The sequence below is a fragment of the Haplochromis burtoni genome, unplaced genomic scaffold, assembly GCF_018398535.1.
Source record: "Haplochromis burtoni strain Fernald_Lab_line unplaced genomic scaffold, NCSU_Asbu1 Contig_272, whole genome shotgun sequence".
Taxonomy (NCBI): Eukaryota; Metazoa; Chordata; class Actinopteri; order Cichliformes; family Cichlidae; genus Haplochromis; species Haplochromis burtoni.
The window spans coordinates 60,486-87,066 of NW_024582633.1; the positions used below are offsets into that span (position 1 = coordinate 60,486).

General features: G+C 42.4%; 1 protein-coding gene across 1 annotated transcript in view; it reads left to right on the forward strand.

Annotated features, from left to right (window-relative positions):
* LOC102294123 (A disintegrin and metalloproteinase with thrombospondin motifs 20) overlaps window positions 1–26,581 on the forward strand; it is a 76,161-nt gene that overhangs the window by 28,754 nt on the left and 20,826 nt on the right. The window contains exons 12-28 of the mRNA XM_005939762.3: window positions 9,295–9,440; window positions 9,601–9,782; window positions 10,536–10,672; window positions 10,829–10,946; window positions 13,493–13,588; window positions 15,270–15,436; window positions 15,724–15,853; window positions 16,569–16,695; window positions 16,778–16,988; window positions 17,083–17,247; window positions 17,626–17,796; window positions 18,628–18,747; window positions 20,089–20,196; window positions 21,608–21,772; window positions 23,284–23,553; window positions 24,644–24,805; window positions 25,013–25,189. Coding sequence (XP_005939824.1) covers window positions 9,295–9,440; window positions 9,601–9,782; window positions 10,536–10,672; window positions 10,829–10,946; window positions 13,493–13,588; window positions 15,270–15,436; window positions 15,724–15,853; window positions 16,569–16,695; window positions 16,778–16,988; window positions 17,083–17,247; window positions 17,626–17,796; window positions 18,628–18,747; window positions 20,089–20,196; window positions 21,608–21,772; window positions 23,284–23,553; window positions 24,644–24,805; window positions 25,013–25,189 — 2,652 coding nt within the window. The remainder of the gene's footprint in view (window positions 1–9,294; window positions 9,441–9,600; window positions 9,783–10,535; window positions 10,673–10,828; window positions 10,947–13,492; window positions 13,589–15,269; window positions 15,437–15,723; window positions 15,854–16,568; window positions 16,696–16,777; window positions 16,989–17,082; window positions 17,248–17,625; window positions 17,797–18,627; window positions 18,748–20,088; window positions 20,197–21,607; window positions 21,773–23,283; window positions 23,554–24,643; window positions 24,806–25,012; window positions 25,190–26,581) is intronic.

The window sequence follows — 26,581 nt, forward strand, 5'->3', positions numbered from 1 at the left end:
GCCAAACCTCTAATGGAGTTCTGTTTTGAATCATGATGCCTTTCCCTGCTAGTTCATTTCCTCTGCCAAGAAAAAGGAATAATTTATCATATATTACTATGCTGTCGCCACATTGATTGTAGAAACCTGCTCGAGTGGGTTCAGGTGATGGTCCTTGTTAGAAACTTGAAGCTGTACTCTAAGTGTTTTACGGAGACCCAACCCCCCCATTAGCCTTACTGCTCCCCTCGCTCTGGGATGCTATGCTAATTAGGCCTGAGACGGGTCAGTTACTTAAGATATGTGGAGAAAGGGGTGAAAAAGAAGAAACAAAAATGTAAAGAAAAGAGGGAGAGAGAGAGCCCTGATAGGGAAAGGTAAATACATGGGCCCTTTGAAAAAGGATGCCGACCGCCGTTCACAGTTGAGTCACCTTGTTGTGAACCCACGACCCCAAAACCTCTTTAAAAGGCGGGTGATTGGGTCAGTGGTCAGACCGTAACAGAGCCAGTCTGAGGCCAGCCAGCGCTCTCACAAAAGACCTCACATCAGTGATTCTGCTGGGCAGGAGGTGGGGAGGAGAGGGCTGAGGAAAGCAAGGAGGAGGTGAAGGAGGCTGTTATGGTGGGCTGGTGTTTAGCATTCAAAACATGCTGGAGAGGAGGAAAGATAGGGAGCGAGAGAAGGAGGGCTCTCTTTTTCTCCTTAACCTTATGCCCTCCAGCAGTCTTGTAGTGTGGACCCATGTAAATCTCGTATCCCTTGTATCCTTTCATCTTGCTCTATCTCCCTCCTCACCATGTTAGGTTCTGGATCAGCCCAGTCTAGCGAAGAAAGGTTAACAGGGGATGGCTAACATCTTAATCCAACTACAACAACCAGACTAAACAGTAATGGTCCTGGGATTGTAGCTCCCATACTGCTCTCGACCTGAATGTGGGAGAAACACATAGAGTTCAATCGCACACAGGTTTGCTTTATTAAGATTCAACCCCTTAATCCCACTGGAGCTGATTTAGCTAGATTACCACTGATGCCTGATCTTTAGTAGAGACTAGTCTATATCAGAATTAATTTAAGGTTTAAAGAGACTAGCATACAATCTTATATCAAGTCAGGTTTTTATTCTTAACAGTTATGCATAACGAATTATCGAATTATTATCGAATTTCCCAGAGGAACCCACCCGAGGGATTAATAAAGTTCTATCTAATCTAATCTAACAGCATTTTACAAGAAACTACTTCACAGTGAAATATACTGTATGCATATCATATATAGTTTTAACCAGATTTAGCTGCAGTTTAATCTAACCTTCCACAACTAATTTCTATTTCAAATTCAAAATTTCTTTGATTACTCTGTCCACTTGCCACTTTATGAATCACTATGTAGGCATATACTGCCTTGAGCTAAATGTTTAAGATACCACCTTGCCTACATTGTCATAGGTAATAAATCTAGACGCATGCTCTTTCAGGCCACTTTTGTAGGTATGAAGTACTGGAAACCACTGGAAACTATTTGATTGATGTTGACATGACAGCATCACACACATAAAGCAAATCTCCTGTTCCATTACATCCCAGTGGTGCTCTATTGGGCCGTGATCAGGTGACTGTGGAGACTATTTGAGTACAGTGAACTCAGTGATATACTGGGTACATTGTGGTCATAAAGGGACGATTATGGTCAGCAACAAATAACCCAGGTTTTTCCAATCATCTATTGTTCCATTTTAATGAAACTGTGCAAAGTTCAGTTTCCTAATCTGAGCCTTACAGGTCCCGCTGTGGTCTTCTGTTGTTGTAGCTAGACTTTTAGTCAAGACCGCCTAAACTAAGACCAAGACAATACCAAGACCAGAGGGTATCGAGACCAAGACAAGACCAAGACCAAGACAGACCGAGTCAAGACCAAGACAAAGTCGAGATGAGACAAAAAAAGTCTTTAAACTGCAGCCAGATGCTGCTTCGTTTACAGGTGTCAGGCATATATATGTGTTTTTGCGATGCACTCGCACGGCCCTCTTCACCGCTGTCTACTGTCTCACTCACTTAGTGAAAGGACAGAAGCACGCTCCACTTGACTGCCGCGTCTCTCACCCTCTCTGTTTTTCACATAATGATATTATCCTATATCCTCGCATGTGATTGGCCACAATATGGAGGGATTGGAGCATAGCTGAGCCACTGTGTGAGAGCTGAGCAGTGAAAGGAAATTAAGTGAGGAGCCGGCTCTCGTCCAATGGGAGTCGACTCTTCTGATTCACTACAAAGCACTCTGTAAGCACGGCTCTTAGAGCTGATGCTTTTGCGCATGACACATTATCGAACGTTACAATGTGTGTCAGGGATACTGTTGACTCCAAATCTCCCGACCACTATGTCGATCTGAGACAGCGAGACCGAGACAGCGAGACCAAGACCAAAGTCCGTTGAGACCAAGGCAAGACCAAGACCACGTAAAAGAGACCAAGACCGGTCTTGAGACGTCCAACTCTAGTTGTAGCCCATCTGTTTCAAGGGTTCCACATGTTTTCTGTTCAGTGATGCTCTTCTGCATACATTGGACGTAATGAGTGGTTGAGTTACTGTCGCCTTCCTGTCAGCTCGAAGCAGCTTGGCCATTCTCCTCTGACCTCTGGTATCAAACAAGGCACTTTCACCAAGAGAACTGCTGCTCACTGAATGTTTTCTCCTTTTCTTTTTTCTGGAATAACAGATGAGAGAAAAATGTTCTTTCATTTCTGCCTGTGTGTGCGTCAGCAGTGGCACCACCTTTGTTTGTGGTGCTGAGGCCCAGATTCATCTTCATGCAGGGTGCTCTTTGAAGTGGCGTTAGTTGAAAGAGCAGGGGACCCTACACCAACGCTCACCTGCCCACACAAGTGCTCTTTAATGTGGTGTCTGAGTGGGTCTTGTGTTTGTGTCTTGTGCTTGTGTGTCTTTGAGCATGTCTTTGAGCATGTTTAAAGTCTGATAATCTGCATGCCCAGATGACTCCTCTTCATTCTTTTGTGCCAGAATTGCGTTGTTCCTTCTTTACACGTCTTGGTTCTGCTTTTGCGTTGGTCCGTGGTTAGGTTCAAGTGTTAGGCTCTGCACGGGCCTCAGACCCTCATGGCTTCTTGGCTTTTAGCTGTCAGATTCGTAGGATTGCAGCTATGTCTTTGGGATAGGGGTCGAGGTGGGGGGGGTGAGGATTCCAGCTCTTTTCAGATACGTGTTTTGTTGCTTACTGTGTCGTTCTGAGCAATTCCATGTCATCTCATAAACTAATTTTCCCTCTTGCGCTTCTGTGCTTTTTGGGAAGAAGTTTTGCTCTCTCCAGTTATGAAGCAAAGTTTCGACCACATTGGGTAATTGAGGTCAGTGCCTCAAATAGTGGGAGAGTAGCATGTCCTGTAAATGAAAGAGGGAGGTGGAGAAAAACTTTGTTTGTATACTGCTCAGTTAAATCAGGGAATTGGGCAGTGCAGGGTTCATGGGTAGTTTTCTCTCTGTCTCTCTCTCTGTTCCCTTCTTCTCTGAATATCTCCAATCCTGCCTGTTTGTCTCCCTCCCACCCTCCTTCCCCATCTTTTGCTTTCACTGGGTGCCGGAGTGAGTAATGCGGTCACATGACCTCGTGGCCGCTGCCTCTGTCATCTGGCTCAGTGGGCCGTGCGCTAACGAGGGCATCCCATCACTTGTTGTCTATAAATACCACCACCACTCTTCCTCCCTCCTTCCCCCTCCATCCTCTCTTTTCTTGCCCTTCCCCGTTTCAGTCCCCTCACCCTTCAAAAGGATGCCGCTTTCACGCCTGGCTGCGACTGTTTGCGTGTGTGTTTTAATTGTGTGCTTCAATGTGTGCGTTTATTGGAGAAGTACCTGTTTTTAAGTGTGAGCAGATGCACATGTGTAGATGTGTGCATGCAACTATGTGTCTTTGTGTGTGCATAGATTAGGGGCCAGCCTGCATGGTCAATAAGTGTCAAGCCGAAGTGCAGGGCTGCTTGGCCTTGTATCAGTATCCTACCCTTTGAAGATCCCAGTGCTGCTTCTCACCACGTTGTGGCTCAGCGGGTGGCAGAAGGGCAAAAGAGAGGCAACAGAGCTTAAGCTGGCTCTATTTTTTATTTTTTTTTGGATGAAGGTTTTGACCTAAAGCATCTCAGCAAGAAATGATGAAGTATTCAATGAATTAGTTTTTTTAAATTTATTTAATGTGGTGGCTGCTAGCCAAGTTTTTAGTGTGTGAAATATTTGAAAGAAAGATTTCCACATACTCTTGTTCGTAGCTTAAATGAACAGTTAGTGTAAATTAAGAAACAGGAAGTTGCTTTTGATTTCCAGAATCTTGTTTGGAAAAGAATGACGACCCGCTCTGGTTTCAGCCATTTAGAGTTGAGATAGTGGGGTCTTGAAAAGTGAAGCCGGGGCAGAATGGAGTATGCTGGCGGAGGCGATGAGTGTTGGCTGGATCTCCGCTGGCAGCTTGACAGACTTGTTGTACGATGCCGGGACAGGCAGTGCGTTTGTGTGCAGTCTTGTGCGAGCGTGCACGTCTGCATGGGGATCGCGAGGCCAGTATCAGTGTTACTCTCAGCTAATCTCTGGGTATTTGCAGGATGTTGCCACTTTGATTTGCTATCATCGCAGACATATCTGTGGGTTTGGGGTAACAAGAGGATTGTTGTTTTCGCATTCGTGCAGTTTACTGATTGAAATTCTGTGTCCGGAAACCACTGAGTGGAGCTTTCATTGCATGTGTATTTGCTTGATTACGCTATAGTGTGGTGACATTTAAACCCGTCGCTGTGTGAAAGGCGATATATTCAGTGGAACTTGGAAAGAGTTACAAGATAATGGGACAACAGCAAGAAGCTGAAAACACTGCATCCGACTGTAGCAGTGAACCCACTTCCTGCACAAGCACAGACTTAACGTAGAAAGCCTTTATTACCTCAAGAGGAGGTCATGTTTTTGGTCGAGTTTGTGTGTCGTTATTTCTGCAAACATGATTGCTCAAATACTTTGCACACAACTGAACTGCCCAGCGCACTGGGGCACATGTGTATCAAACTTAAACAAGCTTTTCTTGCTTGAGCAGGACTCAAAGCCTATGGATGCTCTATGTTACATTCCAAGTATGAGAGTCCTCACAGTCCCAGGATGTAACTATATAAGAAGAGACATGTTGATTAGTCAGTGTGCAGTCATTTTGCCAGTCAACCCTTCCTGGCTTGTACAAGGATGGTTCAGGGAGACACTTATGAGAGTATTCTCTCTGAACCACACTGACGTACACAATAATGTATTTGGCTAACTTGTTAGCAAGCAGTTGTCTCTTTACACGTCTTACAACGACCCAACATAAGCATTCATTTAGAGTTAACATATGTGCCTAACGAATGTATTTGCAGTCTCCACCACTTCCTGAGGATGTTTGAGCTTAACTTTGTTAAAAATAACCAATAAACAAATAATTGCTGACTCTGCCTGTCTGTTGTTTGGTAAGTTTACCTGATCTATTTTTGCTCACACAGATGCATGCTGCTGAGCAAAAATAGTCTGAAGTTGAGCTTGTTTGTTACAGCTGTTTGCAGGAAGCTTTTTTGAATTTGTATGTAGATTGTGTTATTGTATATCTAAAACTAGGTGAGCACATATATAGGTAAGCACTTACTAGTCATTAGTTTGAGAACAGTATCACAGCCAACTATGGAAGACTGCACAAAAGTGTGTCTTGCATAGATCTTTGTTTTAGTAGTGCCTGTCCAAAGTCAGAGACATGCAGAAACAGATGAACATTTGACCACTAGCTGGTAGATCCACCTGCAGTTTTTCTGTGACCACATTTTGCCGTAATGGCACTTGAAAACACACATACTGTATACACAACAGCTGTACGAGTGTGACTGGTAGTTGCCTGGACACAGGGTCTGTCGGGATCAAACAGCAAATGGTATTGTATACTTTTATACCTTTGAGTGACATTGTAACATTGTGGCTTTGCTCAGTTCTGGAGTTAAGTTCTAATCACAGATTGGGTTTATATTTAAAGGGTTTTTTTCTCAAAAATGGTGATCAATTTACTAAAATCATCAATCATCAATCCTTTTTTATTACGGAAATGTTTCTTACACTCCTCGGAAAGACGGAGACCACAAATGAGGACAGGAAGCAAAGAGGAGATAAAATTCCAATGTGTCTTCTCATTTCTCTGTCTTGTCTTATGGTCTTTTAAGACACGACCAAAGAGGAGACTCGAGGAACTGACAGTGAAAACACGTGCATGGGCTAAAAAATGAGTCTGTGTGTATCCACTCTGTAAAAGCAGCTGTAAGGTGACTGATTTCCAGTCGCATGGCCAGCAAATGGAAGTGCTGCAGATGATCCTATGTTGTCATTGGGCCTCTACAGCTTCCCTCACCTCCAGGACAAGCGATAAAACACGTAAAACGAAATGACGCCATATTGAAAATTAACAGCGGTGGTCCATGCCGTCGCATTTTGAGGGGTTGCTCCAGATGTTTCTAGCATTTCTAAGATTGCAGTCTGTTTTAATTTTGCATTGTTGGGAGGAAAGGGGGCTCCCAGCTGCTGGAGACAATACACAAACCCCCAACCATCCGAGGTGAACTCCTAACCCAGAGGCATGAGAAAGGCACCGCCCGCATGAAAGGTGATGACTTTTGGAAATGGCCGTGTTAAAATGAAAGAGCGGAGTGCTTTTTAAATCAGTCCTCTACCTTCTCATTCCTCTTGTGATGTATGGCTTGGGTTCAGAAATGAGGCGCTCTCTGCAACAGTTTTCTGGCAATTACAGGGCGCTAACTTCCAAAGCAGCTGAGGTGCTCAGAGCAGATGCTGCTGTCCTTACTATTTTCACTGTTTGAGTTAGCATGCTGGTAACTGCTCTCTGTGACTCCATGGGCTACTCATTTAATCTTTATTGAGTATGTCATTAAGAGCCAAGAGGCAAAGGTATTGGGTATATTTCAGCTTACATGATCTATATATATACATGCATGCAATATAGGTGTATGCACATATTCATACTTTCATATGAGCTGGTAAGTTAGCTTGTACCTTTGTGAAATTTCTAATTTGAAACACATGCTAGTCACAGCTGGATGGGTTTCTCTCACGGGACCTCCAAGTGTTTCAACACATTCCCAGCTGAGGTCAAAATTTGACAATCTTTTTAGCAAAAAGAGGCTCGCCTGGTGTCCTTAATGGGTACTTGGGCTTTGCCAAATGCCTCTTTTTATTTCAGTGTTTTCCAAATGTGTATGTGCTCTTTGGTAGGAACCTAATTGGAAGTGAGTGTGGATCCAAGTGCCTTCAGACCCTAAGCAGTCATTCTTAACACTTAATACACATTCACATTTGCGCACTTATGTGTGTTTTTTTTCTTTTTTTTTGTTTCCCCCCCCCCCCCATTCCTCCTTTCTTTTTTTTCACCACATCACCTTTTCAGGCCAAACAAAACGGATGTAAACAGAGGGTGCCAGCATGGATAGTGGAATGCCTCAGAGGCTTACACAGTCCGTGGTCCTCTGTGACGGACAGTCAGCCTTGTGTTTGACAGCTCCTTGGGTCCTGCTGCCTGTCTGCACTCTGGTGGTCTCCGCTCGGCCTTTGCAATTCACCGTGAGGGGATAAGGGGGGATGGGTAGCCCTGGAGAAGAGGTATAGAAGGGATGCTCAGGTCTGGGCTGACACTCCTCAAGTTGAGCGTGGGGTGCTGCAAGGGGAGGGAAAACTATTTGCTGTAACAAAGGAAAGCTTTTGGACTTACTGCCTAAATGTGTTTCATTGACAGTTCCATGAACTCGGTGAGCTCCAAAGTCCAGCACCTGTTTGCCTTTTTCTGTGGCATGGAAACTATTTCCAATAATGCGCATGCTTTATCAAATTCTTTTCAGCGCTTTCCATTTGATTCTTTTCTTAATTCATTGTTTGCGCTCCAACAGAATTATCGGCGCCTTCAGTTTGCATTTACGCTAGACTCGGACTCAGGAGGAGTGAGCCCGGGAATTCCTCAAACTAGGCCCGGATTATGAAAATGTTTGTGGCTTGTTTAGTCCATACCCTGCAGCTCTTAACACCTGCCTGCCATTGTGTACAGACTTTACACTCCATCATTAAAGACCCACAAGTGTGTAAAACACACATGCAAACAAAGCCAGGACAGCAGAAGCAGCCAAATAGTACTTGCTTCCATGTGGTTTTGTGTATGCCCTTTTGCATTTGTACATCTGAGGTAATGAATACATGTTGTTAATTTGCGTTAAAGCAGAAATTAACCAGGTCAGCCATTGCCCAGGAGCTACCTCTGATTGATTGACCGATCTCACTGGCTAATGAGCTAAAATGATAAAATTCCAGTGAAGTAAATGTGGCACGGTTTTGTTTCCATTTTCTCATGAGTCTTCAGAACATGATGCAGGAGCTCAAATGCCTCGTAGTGGAAAAAGGATTAGACATAGTAGATTCATTTCTCAGCTGATCGGAGCTGGGGGTGGGAGTAACAGGATGGACATGAAGCTCCCGACAAACGGAGTGCAGTCAAAATAAACACTGTGAGGTGTCCAGAAAGAACATTTTCCTTTTCTGGTTAAAGGATAAAAAAACTGAGCAGGAGAAGGGAGCTTCTGATGTCAGGCTAGTAATGAACTTTCTTCCTCTTGTTATCACGACTCTAGAGTTTCCTTATCATGGTGCCACTGCTCCCCTCGCCTGTGTGCCCGGACGGCGGGCTACGTACCCAGACAGACGCCGTCTTGTCCTGCATTCTTCCTCTGAACAGGACCCTCTGATATCTTAGTCACTGAGAGGAGGATTTGGTTACACACAAAGGGAAATGTGCGTGCTGTGCTTTGCTTATGAAAGCAGTATTAGTTCTTTTTGGCAAAAGTTGCTTAGCGGGTACACACTGCTTGACACTGGATGCCTTATTTGTGGGATAATTGGGTCTGTTGCATGAAAGCTCTGTGTTCCTGTATTTTGTTTTTTAATTCCGAAGATGGCTTATAAAATATAAAGTTTGGAATACAGGGGTCGGGTTAGAGATACACTAAACCACTTTTGTGAGTGTCAGATTGTCATTGTGTTCATTAAATTTCCTCTTACTATCGATTGTGTTGTGGAAATGCAATTTTCTCATGTGGGACTAAAGATCTAATAAGCCGATGACTGAGATGGCGAAGAAGAACACTGTGCCCAGGTGTGCTGTACTAGATTATGTTGCCTTCAGTAATGCAGGGGTTGCTTTTATACATTTTAACATGCTCTCTTCTTGCTTGTGTGTGTTCCATTTCAGTATTGCAGACATGGGATGTGTGTAAATAAAGATTTGGATCTGCAACCAGTCCATGGCGAGTGGGGTCCCTGGGGTCCCTACAGTGTTTGCTCCAGGTCCTGTGGTGGAGGAACGAGAAGCACCACTAGAGACTGCAACAAGCCTGAGTAAGAAATAATGAGATCGTTATTGATGGTCAGAGTGCAAATATGTGTGCGATAACTGTGATTTGGATGTGAACAACATGTTTAAAGATCACTTAATGTGATCTTTAAATTCAAACTTTGCGTAGTGTCTCTGTAATCGTTAATTTTCCCGTTGTTGTAGGCCCAGAAATGGCGGTAAGTTCTGTGTGGGTCGCAGAATGAAGTTCCGCTCCTGCAACACTGAGCCATGCCCACGAGGACAGAAGGATTTCCGGGAAGAGCAGTGCTCTCAGTTTGACGGCAAACACTTCAACATCAACGGTCTACCTCCCACCGTCCGCTGGGTCCCCAAGTACAGTGGCAGTGAGTATACCCAAACCATCCAAGCCACACCATCAGCAATACACACTATTTAAATGCAACTGAGCATGTAGCTTTAACTTTACGTAAACGTTCACCTTAAACACCACATCCCACATTTTTAAAGTGATTTTTTGTTTGCATCCAGTTACTCACAGTTTGCACAAATACGTCAATAAACTTATCTGTAAATCCACAAGTGTGTGTAAGAGAGAAGGAAGGACCAAGACCTACAAAGTTGCGACGCCTCCACAGCCATTGCATTTGAATCTAATGTGCCTGAATTTTAATACATGGCAGGGGGAAGACAGGCAATTTTTGTTGAGAAATTGATGAATGTATGATAAAAATCTACAGCTGTATTTTTTTTAAGGTGTCCTTAAGTAAACTTTTAATTGACACTAATCAAGGGCAACATAAAGTCTTTCCATATGAACTTCCTGGCAGCTTTCTCTTACAGATGTATGTCAGGCCCTGCCTAGATAGTCTGCCCCATGAGATTACCATCTGGCAAAGTTGCTGCAAGTGATTCTTTTAGTTAATTGATGCTGAAGCGAAGAAGCCAAGCCCCGGTCTGGGTACACTGTCAGATACCATCTAAATATTAGATATAAAGCAAGAGTCTGCTGAGGGTCACAAAGAAGTAAATAGGTTTAAGTTAAAAAGTTTGTTTCATAAGCATTCGCAGGATTTCACTGAAAATGTATCTTTGTTGCTCAGAATTTTAATTTAATTGTTTTCTTTGTATCCTTTAAGTATTAATGAAGGATCGGTGCAAGCTCTTTTGCCGGGTTGCTGGGACTACGGCATACTATCAACTGAAGGACCGTGTCATCGACGGCACACCGTGCGGGCCTGACACTTACGACATCTGTGTGCAGGGCCTCTGCAGGGTATGTCTGCGTGCTCCTTGTTTTTCCCGATTACACTCAAAGCAATACTTGCTCACATACCCCACGACGCCGTCAGCTTCAGCTTAGTTGCGCGCTGTCAGGAGCTTCACTCTAAAGCACACATTTCTGTCTTTTCTGTCTTCTGCACTTCTGCAGCAAGCGGGCTGCGATCACGTGCTGAACTCAAAGGCCAGGAACGACAAGTGCGGCGTGTGTGGCGGCGACAACTCATCGTGCAAAACTCTGGAAGGAACCTTCAATGATGCTCAGTATGGTAAGTCCCTCTCAGCTCAGATTGCACGCCCTGTCCATTAATAACTGACTGTTCCACAAAACATATGTCAGCACATTCTGCAAATAAACAGGCTGTTATAAATTGTATATGCAGCAAACATAGACGAGCTTAGAAAGACTTTTAGTTATATGAGGCTACAACACTGACATTCAATATGTTCATATTAGGCATTGATGTCATGTATGGTTATGGTTAACATATTAAGCTTGATGTGAAGAACAATGTATGCTTTGGACAAATTTTGGGGGAAAAAATACATGAAAGCAGTTTGCTCTAAAGCTTTACAAACTTTGTTCATGTCACTCAGTCTGGTCTTTTGATAGCAAACACAAACCTGACATCATCCCCTTTCAGCTGTGGTGCTTAAAGCAGTACCTCACTGTGGGCCAACTGCTGATTGCATCCAATCCTTTTTAAGTCTGGGCAGTAAAACAGGACCAGCATTAGCATAAAAAGCTATGGGTGTGGCCTCTGTCATTTGTACTGTGCTAGTTTGGCACTCAACTTTAGCATCTCTATCCATCTTCCTTTTTCTGCGCTCCTTTGGCTCAGGGGTGGCAAAGTGTTTGAGGACTGTATTCAACCAAATCAGGCACTGACCTCAGCCCTGGAAATCTGGCTTAACCATAAGAACGACAAAAAGAAAAAAGAAGGAGTGGGAGTGTAGCCCAGGCAGGATATCCCTCTGCTCCTGTCTTGAGTCTGAGCCTGTCTTCTTGCCATTGAACCTTTTATTCTTTTTCTTTTCATGTCTCTTGATTTATTCCTTTTTTTGTCCGTGTTTCATTCATTGTGTTTACTTAGTTTTCCCCTTAATCCTTCTTCACCAGCCGACACAAAATGATGAACTGTCAACCATAAGTCTGGTTCCTTTTACTTGTAAACAAATATCTTTATGTTCGCAATACAATTTGTATTAAACATGTTTTTGTAGCTAACACCAAGGCCCGATAATACTTCAAATAGCACAAATACATTATTATTCTTTAAAAAACTGTGTTAAAACACAGGAATTGGTGACTCACTTACATTAACTGTTGATAGTTATTGTGAATGAAGAACTCCCACGCCATCCGCCTTTTACTGAAGTTTCCTCAATGTTCTTCACTTAAAATGAAAATAATCTGTACACAAAATGCTTAAGGGCTTAAAAACACAAGCTAATTTTCTTTAGCAAAGCAAATACTATATAGTATTCCTTCTCGCTAGTGTCAGAAAGTAGTCTGCACAAGGTAAACCAAATCATTCCACAAGTGCAAGTTTTTTTTTGTTTGTTTGTTTTAACCTCGGGGTGTTGTATTTACTATTCTTTTCTGGGTCACTCTGTGGTGAGGGCTGATTGTGTGTGCGGTCAGTCGCTAAGCTAGGAGATACCACGTAGCCTCAGGGAAGGACTAGTGTTGGCTGTTCCTGATGTATTTCTGTGGGCCTGTGAGCTTATCGTTACCCAAGTGGCTCTAGGTAGTGAATGTGACATAGCACTTAAAAGCAGTAACAGTGAACTCAAAAGACAACTTTGGCAAGGTTTTTGTTTTGTTTCACGCAAATCTTTATGAGTGAAAAGTGTCAAGACAAGAAAACCCTTACTGTCTGTCATCTCTGTTTGGTGCAGCTCATTTCAAATCAAGACTAACAGACAGAAAGAGAAAGACCTACATGTGTGAGATCTACAAGGCTGATGAGAAGAAGATATGTAAAACAAGTGCTGCTCCCGAGTGGCTTAAGGTGTCAGGCTAATTGTCAGATCGCTTCAAACCCACCTCTTGTATTTTATTCCTTTCACTTCTCACTTGTGACTCTCAAGCTGAGCCTATATGAAAAAGGAAATGAGTAAATAATAAATCGACTCCTAGTTTACGTTTCCACCACCTGTTGCAAACATTAGACTAAAGGCAGTCTATTAGAGAGACCAAAAGTGCAAGACAATGGTTGCACCAAACAGCTGCTCATTATGAATGCAGTTTGGATATTTATATTAATCTAAAAGTTCCTATCTGTGTTAAATTAAAGTAGCTAAATGTGACACATCAAATTCTGGTCCCAGTTTGGTCTCGCTGGTTCTGTGTTTTACTTAATTTGTTGTTAAACCTTCATACCTGCATCTTGGTTATCATATTTTGGTCTTCACAGGCTCTTTCTCTTGCTCATGCTCAGTCGCCTTCTCTGTTAGTTTATCATGGGACAACAGGCCTGGTGTAGTAATTACAGGCCAAAGGTAAGTCCAGGGAATAATTACATATAATTTAACGGTCAGGCCTCTGAGACTATAACAGGGCCTCCTGCAGGTTATTTGAGATGACTAGACTTTTTTTTTTTGTATTTTTCCAAGTGTGACATTTAAATCCCTAGTGGTTGTAACTTCCCTAAGAGGAATTTGGTGTAGCATAGTGAAGCTATTATGGAAATCACAGTGGGGAGTGTTCAGTGCATTGGTGTTATCGTAGCTATGTTTTTCCCTCTTGAAAGTTCTTAAAAATGGTCTCAGTCTCTTGTTTGCCTGGTTTTGTTTCTTTCTTCTTCTTTAGGTTACAACACAGTGGTTCGGATTCCAGCTGGAGCCATGAACATTGATATCAAACAGGTCAGCTACTCTGGAAAACCAGAAGATGACAACTACCTCGGTGAGTGTACCAGTAAGAAGGTGTGGTTTTTAAAGCAACACCAGGTCAAATTTAAAAGCATTCAGTCTGAATGCGGTGGCAGTCCAAACCAGTCAGATGTATACATTACATTTCTTCGGTTCTCATCTCATAGGTCAATGCCATTACCCCGAACATGACCATAAACCGCGCTGACTCGGTGACCCAGAGCAGTAAAGGCAGATGTTAATGAAAAAGGGGTTGAACTCGAGAAACGAGCCAAGTTACTGTCAAACTGTTTTCAAAAATGAAAGGAAAAGGACTTTTTTTCTCTTTTTTTACTGAGCACGTATATCGAGGAAATGTGAGGAGCGTTGGTTGAGGGTAAGCAAATGGAGTGTCAACCACTCAGAAAGATAAATGAGGCAGCAATAAGTGCTAATTAGATGCATGTGGAGCTTGAGCTGCATGGAAGTAGAAATAAGGGTTTTAGGGTCGGAAGGACCTATTCTGTGCTTGCATGTGAGCAAGAGGAGGACACAGGAAAAGAAAAAAGACAAGCAAAAGAGAAGAGAGAAGCTCTTTTGCCCCCTTTGTAAAGTGTACAGGCATCCATGTTTCAGATGGATCAAGTTGTGTTCAAGATGTTTTAATTCCAATTGTCAGAAGAAATTTCTGGTGGACCCCTTTTGCCCCGCCAATTCTGGGAGTGCTGTCTGCATTAAATATGGTCAATGTTTGCAACACCCTTTCAGTTTTGCCACTTCAGCTGGTGCAATATGGAGGAATTTGTTTAGAGAAGATCAGGGTGACATAAATGGGTGTCAGTGGCTTAGAAGTTCAGGCGCCATTTTTCTCCATTTATTACGTGTATATTGTGACAATATTTCAAAATACTCCAACGAAACAGGTTGAAAAACAAAAATCATGTAAATACAGCGTTTGCGCTGTGCCGTGAGTCAAGAACAGCCTTTCAGAGCTGGTGAAACATCAGACGTCTCTGTCGCCAGTACTCCGAGTATGCTCTGAATGAGTGCTACTTTGAATTCAGTAAATAAACATAATTGCTTTCTCATTTGGCTACTCCCATGGGTGCTATCAATCTTTCTCCCTTTTTCTTCGCTCTTTTCTTTTTCCTTGTGTAATGAAAATTGCACATTAATGTCTTTTCTTCATTGTTCTTCATTTATGCGTACACGATTCTGGACAGTGCACAAATTCTTCTGCAGGCATAAGAAATATGTGATATGTTGCCATAAGTTATCTGCGTGCATCATTGTCAATTCTCTCTGATTATTTGGCATTGCGCAACTTGCAGATTTAAATGCAAAACAACAAAAGTTCTTACTAGGCTTGATTAGATGCATTGTTTTGGCATGTACTCACAGACTGTAATTCAGAGGTGGTTGTTTAGGTATTTGTGTGTATTTGCAGTCAGTGAAGATCCTTTGTTTCCACTCCAGTGTCAATCACCGAAGAGAGTCCCGGAGTCTGACTCCAAATAAATGCAATTTGGTGTCACCGCTGTTTCAACATACGGTACCTCCTCGGACGGCAGAACAATAGGTTGGCAGCTGTCTGCCAGACTGTTTACTTTAAATGTAGGCTGAAAGTGACAAATGCCGTCTCGCGCATTCCCCAAACTTCAAATTGCGAGGGCAAAGCTTTCCTTCTTCTGTCTCTTGTGGTGAAATGTGTCGTTCTTATTCGAATGTCATTCCAGCATTATCCGATAGCCATTCCAATTTCCTCCTGAATGGAAACTTTGTGGTGGCCATGTTCAAAAGGGAAATCGACTTCAAGGGAACCGTCATTGATTACAGCGGCTCAGACACAAAAGTTGAGCGAATTAACTGCACTGACCGTATTGAGGAGGAGCTCATTCTGCAGGTATTAATAGGAAGTTTGTTTTCTTTTAATGCTTAAATCACCTTTATGTTATTACTATATCAGTTCTGCTTTGATTATTTGCATACTGTGTGTTCTTCTGTTAATGTTTCTCCCCACACCGCTTCAGTTTTCACCTCTGCGTCTCTTTTCTGCAAAAGTTTGCTTTCGTTCTCACCTAGTGACACACTGATCTTAATCCCTCTGTTAAAGAGGTGAGAACTCTGTGTGGACAAAATAATAAGCATGTCAGACCTTTGACCTCGCCTTTTCCAACGTTATTCCCACAGGTCCTGTGTGTGGGAAACCTCTACAACCCAGATGTTCGTTACTCCTTTAACATACCCATTGAGGAACACAGGGAGCAGTTTGTCTGGGATCCCTCAGGCTCCTGGCTTGAGTGCAACCGCATCTGCCAGGGTAAGATCTCTTGGCTTCCAAATCTCCACACATGAAGAACAGGATCATTTTTCATTGGCTTCTGTGAATTTAAAATCACTTCAGAAATGGGGGGGGACCTTTTGAGCTGCTGGGATGCCTTCATAAATACAGAAATGAATATTTTTTAAGCTCACTGTTGTTCAAAATGTGCAGCATTTGTCTTTGTGAAGAGTCAATGGCCTAACACTCCAAAAGTGTGAAGTATACAGGATCAAAACGTGTAGTGTGAGCTTCAGTGCAAATATTATTATTAATTAATATTATTAATATTTTGATTTCTTCTCCATCATGTTACTCACACCTCTAGATTTTAAAAACTTACTCAATCAGCCTCTGGTTTCTAAAGAGCCCCTTCCTTGCAACCCCATTCTGATCCCAGGTAATCGCATTACCTGACACCTTCACCTTCGCCTGGTTTTACTACACCCCACAAATTTCCGTTTTAGTAGCAAGCTACTCGGTTTCCCAGTGGATCAGAGTGCACAGCGTGTGTTTGAGGGGTGTGAGACCTGCACACCCCTAAGGCTGGAGGATTGAATGTTAGAAAGCTAGCAAGACTTGTTAAAGGCGATGAAATGTGATATTTTTAAGTAAAGTGACTACCAGATGTTGAACGATCTGAACATTGCTTTATTTCACTGTTTGTGCGTGTGTGTGTGTGTGTGTGTGTGTGTGTGTGTGTGTGTGTGTGTAGGTGAGCGAAGACGGAAAAGAGTGTGTGTACGTAGGAGCGATCACCTTGAGGTGTCGGACCAACGCTGTGAACATTTACCTCATCCCGAAGCCGTCAACGAGCCATGCAACACAGACTGTGAAGTCAGGTGTGTATTAATGTCCCACGTTCCCACTTCCACTGCACGCCCACAGTCAGACACCTCATGACAACCCTTCTCTGTCTCGCAGGTGGCACGTTGCTGGAAAAAGTGAATGTTCAGCTAAATGTGGCCCAGGCTATCGCAACCTGGATGTTCAGTGTATGAAGTACAACCGGATGAAAAGACAGAGCGAGAGAATGGAGACCAGTGCCTGTGCAGACATCCCCAAACCAACGACCAGAGAGCCCTGCCACGGTGACTGTCTGCTGAAGAGCTGGCAGTACAGCGCCTGGTCACAGGTACAGTCGGAGGAAATTACATTGTACATTGTGAGGGCCTAGCCCGGTTAAGGACTTTAAAGCCATCCAACCTGCATGACTTTTCCATATGCAGTGTTCTAAGACATGTGGACGTGGAAGCCGTAGCAGGGAGTCTTACTGCATGAACAATTTGGGCCGCCGGCTCGTGGACAGAGAATGCAATGAATACCAGAGGGTGGTAACTGAAACTTGCAACGACCACCCGTGTCCGAAGTGGATCATCAGTGAGTGGAGTGAGGTGAGCCTGGATGCTCTTAGACATGCAGATATGACCACACAGAAACAGATATCCCAGAATAGAAATGATTTATTCCTCAGAATGAGAAGATGAGTTCAACACACCTCATAAAAGTAAGCTTCTGCAAAGCCACATGCAAATAATAAACAATCAAATTACTGGCGTACTATATATAGTGTATATGTGATGTAATACAGGGGATACCCTGAACCTGCAGCTTGAAGTATAAGTGCTTTCTCTTATAGTGTTCACACCAATGGCATAAATAGGACAGGACCATTAGCATAAACATGTGTACTCACCATCGACTGTTTCGTAGATTTTCAGTAACTTCATAAAAAACAAACAAACCTCAACCTACAACTCTTCTACCATCAGTGCCTGGTGACTTGTGGGAAAGGGATGAGGCACAGACAAGTGTCCTGCAGCATGGGAGCCAGGGAGGAGAAGCTGAGTGAGCACCTCTGCGACATGACAAGTAAACCCCCTGCCGTGGGAAGCTGCGAGCTGCCCGAGTGTGCATCTTGGCAAGTTGGCGTCTGGGGAGCGGTGAGTTCTGCGCATGCACACGAGTAAGACACACACACTGACACAGCGGGGCGAGGTGACTCCATTCAGTGTTTGACTGAGGAAATGGGTTGCATGTGTGAGTGCCTAGGATTTACTCTGTGTATGTGGTTGTGGATATGTGTGTGGTCAAAGAGAGAGAATGTGGCAGTAGGAGACTCAGTGTAGATTTGTAGTGCGTGTGTGTAACCTGATATACCTGCAAGTTACAGCAAAGTGTGCTTACTGTGACACCAGCTCCCATTTCCTTTATGCTACTTTCACTTTGCCCTCATATCCTGTAAGACTAAACCTGACCCACACTATTAGAGACACACATACACATTCAAATATACAAATTTCCCACTGTCTCTGGGTAGATTTAACTACAATTTAGTAAAGAACAAACTAAATAAAACAGGCATGAATGGGCGTTTTTCACCATTCATAGTGTAGTTTTGTAACTAATAATACGCTCCCAGACATGTTTGTATTAAGTCAGATAGTAGTATTTACAGAGCTGGAATATATTGACTCATTACTGCCTGGGTAATTATAATTTGCAGATCAAATAAACCTATCTTGTGGCACTTTCTGTGCTCTCGTGTGGTACCTAAACATGATGGGAGAGCCTTGTATGTGAATTAAGAACTGGGTAAAGGGTCGAGTTGAGGCTCCGGGTGTGTATGTGAATGGATGTCTGTGTGTACGTGTCAGGGCCTCTGCTGAGCAGGACCTTGACTGAGGCCCTGTCTAAGATATCAACCTTCAACCTCCAACTTCAGTAGAGTTGGCATAGGTGCGCATGTGTGTAACTTGTTTTTTTTCTTTTAGTGTTCAGTGACCTGTGACCATGGCTACCAGATGAGAGCTGTAAGGTGTGTGTCGGGGGATTACGGCGACACAGTAGATGACAGAGAGTGCAATGCTGCAGCGATGCCCAGAGACAGTCGGGTAATAAGAAACCTAAGATCGTGCATCGAGTCAAGAGTCAACCATAAAGAGTCTTAATTAATAGGTTTTAAGTGGATTTTACCGTAATTTTACCATAATGCGAAATATTTCACAAACAGTTAAGTTTTTTATGGGACTACTCCCTGAAAATATATTGTAATGTGACCTTCAAATATATGAATCCAAAATGCATCCCCCCGCCCGCCCACACACACACACACACACAACGCTCATTACTACTGTAAATCCGGCAAGTGGCACGCACAATTTAGATTACTGATGAGTTTATGTTCCTAAGTCACTTTAAAGCAGCATTAAGTAATTTCTGATTACTTCAGAGGAAGTGGAAAAAGCACTAAAAGCATCTGTATTTTATTACCTTTAAAACACTTCTTCTATCTGAACATCCACCAGAAATGAAGCAGTGCCAGCAACACTCTTGTCAGAGCTACAAATGAATGTTAATATATCAGCATTAAGTCCAACATTAACCTTCCTGTTTTGGCTTTACCAGCTCCCAGTGGGGAGACTAGCACTTTAAATTGCTAAACGCTTTATTATGTTCCCCATCTACTTGCCAGCTGATTGTGGTTTGGTGCTGGTCAGGTAACACAAGTGTAAAGTGGGTTTATCAGAGCCTTTTGAGTGAAAACAGCTGCCTGCTGTGGCTAGAAAGAAGGTTGGCAAGAGTGATGGAACTGATCTAAACACTGCAGCTGTGGGTCAACAGTGAGTTAAAAGTTGTGGTAAGGCTCGATATGGCAGATTATTTTTTAAGATATAGACATGGACAAGTGCCGCTTTAAGTCTTACTGGATTTAGCTTGAAAACTAATATAATGGTGTTTTGTTTGGCTTCCAAACAAGCTGAGGTCATAAATTCTGCTCAAAGGTACCCTCCCTTTACTCAGATTTTAGATGCATATAAAGAAACTAGAATTTAGGTAGAGTCTTTTAGTGTCAATCTTGGAACATGCATAGTTCTGCAGAATGAAGGGGAAACATACAGGTAACATTGACTTAAAAAATCTTTTTGATGTCCATTGACAATGATGGACACTTAAGGCATTTGACTGATCTTAAAGTTTATAGATAAGTGATCGTTTCTAGGTGTTTGATTTCAGGTTGTCTTCAACAGTACTAAATTTTAGGGTTCTAGGGCTTAGAAAGGTGCAATGGAAAGATATATATTTTTGGGGTATATTATAACTTATTGTTTAAATAACCATATTTTGCCCCAATTTGTTTAATTTACCCTATTCCTTTAAGACAACTTAAGATCCTTGCATATTTGCTTATTAGCTCATCACAGGGCAGTTTGTTACAATGTTTGTCATTGAAGGACTGTGAGATGCCATCATGTCCACGAGCCTCTCCAGCACAAAGCACTCCTCGTCCAGACAACTCTGCGCAGTTCCTGACTCAGTGGAGATATGGCTCTTGGACTGCGGTAAGGAAATAACTTGAGGTTGGTGGATCTGTTAGAGCATAATCTTTGTACTGTTTTGTTCATCACTGTGTGTGTAGATTGAGTGAAAGTAGGACTGTAGGCCTCTGACAAAGAATGAAAAATAAGAATATTGATGGAGCAATTTGTGTGCGGTTTGTGCGTGTGTGTCTCAACCACACTCAAGTCATGTTATGTGTTTACGAATATTAGGTTGACATATTCAACATCACTGTATATCCCAACATTCCTCTAGAAAGTACATACTGCACATAACTACAATCCTCTGTTTTACCCCCTGCTGTAACTACACACTCACACAGACATACAATATGCAGACACGTGCAGGCTCCAGTGTCTTGGCAAAGAGGTCCCTCCGCCTTTCTAATACTTTGCATTGTTATTCGGAGCAAATGAAAACCAGATTTCATCTAAACACGAGTCTTCGGTTTCTGAGATTGAACCCCATCTGTCAATCTGAAAAACCGGTGTGAGCTCACATGTCAGAGGCCAGCGCCAGTATGGTCTTTCAGACACACATGCTCCACATGCACATATATACATGCATGCATTCCCCAAGGAGCAGCATTGCCATCCTCAGTGTGACATTGATATGAAAGCGATATTAATGTTTCTGTTTGAGCTAGAGCTGCTTGATTGCATTAGATATTCATCTCTTCAGAAATGTTTCCATGGTGTCGCGCTGAGATGGCAGGAGTAAACCTTCAGAGCATAATTATGAGCGCTGAGGGAGTTATGTTAGGATACCAGTGACAATGAATTCATTTGTAAGGTGAAGAAGTCACATTATATAAGTTTAAAAAACATAATGAAGTTGCTCCTTTCCTGCATAAAAAAGCCAGGTTATTACTGTAATGAAATTAGGCACCAATACTGTGAACATGGCCAAAAGATCCAGATCAGTGACTTGAATTAGATGAGGTAAAGTTGAACCCTTTATCATGAGCATCATGTCATACAGCACTCCTGGATGTATTTTATATTGTAATTCTCATCTCTTGGGAACCATTTGAATTTTCTCTCTAGCCCAAAATGGTCGAGGGGTTACAGTAAAGTGAAGCACACAAATCTAGAGCTGATTTTTCTGCCTGTGTTCAGACAGCAGTACCTTTTGAATGCTTCGTGCTACCAAATATCACAATAAAGCTTGCCCTTCCTTCTTTACAAAACCATTTCACTAGCTGGGCCCACGTCCTCATTTTAGGTTTGACAGCGTTTTAGTAGGTAAAAGTGAATGCTTTGGCATGAATTGAGCTGCGGTTTGGGGAAGGCCTCAAAGGGGACTGTCGATGGCTCCCGGGCCTGGCAGATCCCCATGTACTAAATAGAAGCAAAGAAGTTAAAGAATGGAGAACACGTGAGAGAGCTCTGCTTGTATGTGCATGTCCTGCAGTGCTCCGTGTCCTGTGGCAAGGGAAAGCGGGCTCGTTATGTCAGCTGCCGAGATGTCCACGGAGGAGTGGCAGACGAATCCTACTGCGCCCACCTGCCCCGCCCCGCTGAGTTTGCCACCTGCTTCAGCCCCTGTGGGCAATGGCACGCCGGAGAATGGTCACCTGTAAGTAAAACATCCAGCTGTGTCGAATAGAAACAGATGTTTCCAACAATTTTCAAATCGTGTTGAAACACAATGAGCTGTAAGCACTGTTCGTGACGTCACTAAACCAGCATTTGCATGGAGTCAGTGATGAGCTGTAGTTTTTGCATGAATTTGCTTGAGTGAAAAACAAATTCCTTATACTATTTGAACCCAAGTGAGATTTCTTTGATTTACAGTTTATGGTGGGACCAACCTGCCAACTCTATATTGTCTGTTGATTTCTCACTCATCATGTTTTTCCTCTTTGCTCTCTACGCACCACAGCTGGTCGAGGCGGACGGCTGCCTTCTCTGTGCATAGTTTTGTGGGAGGACTTTTCTTGTTAAAAGGGAGTTTCCCATTGTCCCTCCCTAATTAGATTACATTTTAATGTCACATAATGTTGATTTCTACTCTTGTTGTATTCATGTTTTTAGTCTCATGGGGGCTTCCCATCAAAAGAACTCACCACGAAATACTGCAAATCTGTTCATGGGAACATCAGTGAAAATAACATTGCTCAAATGTAATTCAGAAAATGGAAAACATCCAACAAAAATGTCATGAGAGAGATAAATTAAAAAAAAAAAATCTTGAAATTGATCAAAAGCAAAATTTAAAAAAAGGGTAAGCAGTCATTCACTATCCAGACTTTAGGAGTATATAGAAAATGTTTGGTTACTAGTGTAACCACGGTTCTCTGCTAAGCAATATTCCACAGTGCTCGTGGAAGTGCAGGCATCCCAGAGATTCCTCTGTGTGGTTGATACCCAGGTGATGCCTGAGGGGATGGGTCAACCCACAAGCAGCTGGGCAAGGGCAAGACGCCACCAATGGTTACCTGACAATATTCAGTGGTAGCAGTAATCACTAATGCTCAGCTAGCAATAGCTAAACAAACATAAAACTCGAGCTACTTGATGTGTTAGAGTTATGCAACAACCACTACTAGAAGAATATCTCTTGATGTAAATATGTACATCAAATATAACTTAGTAGTTAATCCTTAAACTAGAAATACCCACATTAATGGTCTAACCTTGATGGTTGCATCAGCATAAGATGGATCATTTTGGCTCAGGACCGCTGAGGAGTGCTTGTGATCTTTGTAGGGAAGAAAGCAGGTATGCTTGGTTTGGGGTTGGGGGCTATTATAAAGGGGGTTCTGGGAACCTGTGTGATTGGTGATTGGTCTGTCTTGGTCAGACTAGTAGTGGTGGTGGTAGTGGAGCTTCCGCATTTGGTCACACAAGATGGCGCTTCTCATGGTGCAACACGTAGCGAGGTTTGAAACATTGATTCTTACTTAAGGTATCCAAAAGCCCACATTTTTCTGTCTTATAAAAACATCATATAGTTCTCAGAGCTTTGCAGAACATGCAGTAGATTTTCTTTTTTCCAAGCATTTTTTTTCTCATTAAAAATCACAGCTCTTCTATTTCACCTTTGTTTTTAAAACTCTTTGGCTCTCTTCCCACACCTTCCCACAGTGTTCAGTGACTTGTGGTGTAGGAAGAGCCACCAGACAAGTGGTTTGCTCCAACTACCCCCAGCCAGTGGACCAGTCTTTCTGTGACCCGGATGAGAGGCCCGTGACAGAACAGGAGTGTACTGCTGCACCCTGTCCTTCTGTTTACCACCGCCAACGCATTAATGACCAGCCCTACGAATATCCTCAGGATCCAGGACGTCACCCAGGGCACAGCAGCTGGAATGTGCCTTCAGCAGACAACCAATGGAGGACCGGACCTTGGGGCGCAGTATGTTCAGCATGAGATAGTTGAAGAAATAGCAGGGTTCAAATATATTTTGTCAAGGTTCCTTTTAATGCACTTGGAGGGTTATTAATGTCTTTTTTTTTTACATACAGCAAAAGTAAGCTTTCATATTAATGTAGAACCAGCAGTGTATATACAGGCCATGCCTATATAACATGTTGTTGAGAGACCTGTGTGTGTGTGTGTGTGTGTGTGTGTGTGTGTGTGTGTGTGTGTGTGTGTGTGTGTAAACACATTCTTGCGAACACATCTAGTAGGAGTGAGGTAGCAGATGTTTTCATTTCCCAGGGCAGAAGGCCATACATGGTAAAGGACTTTATGGACAGCTTAAAAGGAATACTGAAGGCTGCAGTGTATACATAGCAAATGTTATATTTCATGTCAGTGTCAGTGACTGGTATTTAGCAATACCAAAAAAACAATATGGTATCAAAAGTGTTGTTTTTGATGGTCCTATTAACAGATTCAAAAGGTAGTGCCTTGATTCCTTGGCTGAAATTAGTTCAGCATTAACAAATCCAAGTAGTTTGAGGCAGTTGAGGCTCTTAATATACTTGGCTTTGAATCGCGTTGGCCCAAATTCAGATAGAATGCCATGTTTCATTTCTTCTTTTAATCCTTTTAACCTTGTTTGGTAGTTTTACGTCTGCATAGTGTTTGCATGTGTGGAGGAAGGTCAGTGTAGGTGTGGTTGTCCCTGTTGGTAGTAGTGTTATTGTTAATGTTATATAAAAAGAGCTTTTTACATGCATTTGGCATGAAATTGCTCATGTGTTTCCAACCAGTTATCAGTGTGAAACCAAATGCAGTGTTACATATGGGTCACTTTTACTCAGATTGTCCCTAGTGGCATTATGTATGTACTCTTACACTTCATAAATAATGGGTGCGGTGGAGACTGAAAGTTCTTCTTTAGACTCATCTAAACATGATACTGCTGCAAATAGATTCTATAAAGAGATTTTACATTTGTTTTATGTTAGATGTCAATTCAAGAGCTTGGTAGTCCAATCATTTTGAATTAATCATAATCATTGTCTGAATATAATTGCATATTTTGTGTGCTCTCCAGTGTTCCAGCACCTGCGCAGGAGGCTTCCAGAGGCGGGTGGTTGTTTGTCAGGATGCTGATGGACGCAGCAACAACTACTGTGATGAGAGGGTTAAACCTGCTGAGTCCAAGAACTGTGATTCTGGGCCCTGTCCTCTGTGGAACTACGGTGTTTGGGGAGAGGTGAGACCATATTTATAGTTAGAAGTGCAGTTCGCTCATCTCTTTTGTTTTCCATCGACCATTTATGCGATCCTCATTTTTGTTTGTGTATTTTTTATCACACAAACAGGGACTTGGTCTAAAAATCTGGTAGTCATGTCTCTGTAAGTCAAAGCAAACTGATCTGGAATCCGAAAAACAGAACATTTTGTTTGCTGTTCCCCTCAGTGCACCCAAACTTGTGGTGGAGGGAGGAGAACTCGCCTGGTGGTATGTCAAACGCCCAATGGACAGAGGCTCAATGACTACAACTGTGACATCCTAGACAAGCCACCTGACATGGAGCAGTGCAACTTGCAGTCCTGCCCAGGCTCTGCCTCCTGGCACCGTGACCCATGGAAGCCGGTATGATAGTACTAACTAATTTAACTTCAGTGCTTATTCTTCCTCAAGAGAGGTGTGTGCTGCATTTACTTCAGATCTGCGTTCTCAGTGTGTTTTCAGCCTGAAACTATCAAAGGTTCTGAAGCAAGAGCTGGGTTATCTCGCACCACTGTTGCCTACCCAGCTCGAGCCCACCCAGATGGGCCCTGCAGTGGCATGGGGCTGATTACAAGTTAAAAAAAAGAGGAAAAACATACCCAAAACAATGCTGCTCCACTTAGGGAATCATTAAAAACACATGGATCCCATTTATGAGCCAAGGCTCCAAATTAAAACATATAAATCAGGACAGTGCTGTCTAACAATGCCATATATTTCTAACTCCAGAAAATATTTATTTTATACATGAGGCGTGAAGTAAACGATTTATGTTGTTATTGCTGTCTTCACCCTGTGCCCAAAGTACACAAGTGTATATTTGTGTATAAGAGTTAATATTATGACCTTTATTGAACAGCAACAACAACGACTATCAGTGCATTTTGTATATGTATTTTTGTACAGTATGATGATATTTTGCAAGGAGCTGGTTATATTTAATATTTCGCTGGTGCTCTTGGTCAAACTTCTCTTGTCTCTCAATGAATAATGACATTTTGTACAGAGGAAAATATTTTCCATCATTTGTTTTGACTTACATTTTAATGCATCTCTGTTGGGTTAAACTGAAAATATATGCAGTAACGTTTAAGGGAAAAGAGAGAATATCACAAAAGACGTAAAAAGTCGTTTTGGAATTATATTTAAGACCTAAAAAAAAAATGCAAAGTTTTTCAACAACAGGCATTATAGTAAAGGTTGTTTAATATATGATGTAATGTATGTCACACAGGAGAATTCCATACTTTCCAACAGCTTTCAAAGACGTGTCCCAGTTCTCACTGTGTATACTTCATCTTCCAGTTAGAAGGGGATACGTCATCATAATAAGGTGCTAATAACTTAATTTTAAATATTGATGACTTATCGGTATTGTGAAGATTGAATTTTTATCATATTTCCAGGCTTAGAAATAATTTATTTATTCTGTTTCTGGTTGATAGCATCAGTTCAGCTTAGTCAGTGTGCAGTAAATCAAAACCATTGAGAAGTTCATTATTATTGTGGATCAAAGAAAGCACGCAGATACCTCCTTTGTGTAAAATTACAGTCGATTGTTGTTTCTCTTTCATCCTTTGGCCAGTTTTATTTCTGAAGGATTTCGTTCAAATGAATCATATTTATTTGTTTACAGTGTATTATTAATTGTTGCAGCTTTAATATTTTGTTGCAGTTTAGACTTGTGTAATGCTTCACTTGAATTATTTGACATTTTTCACACGTCCGCCAAATAATTCTGCATTTGGAGGGTTA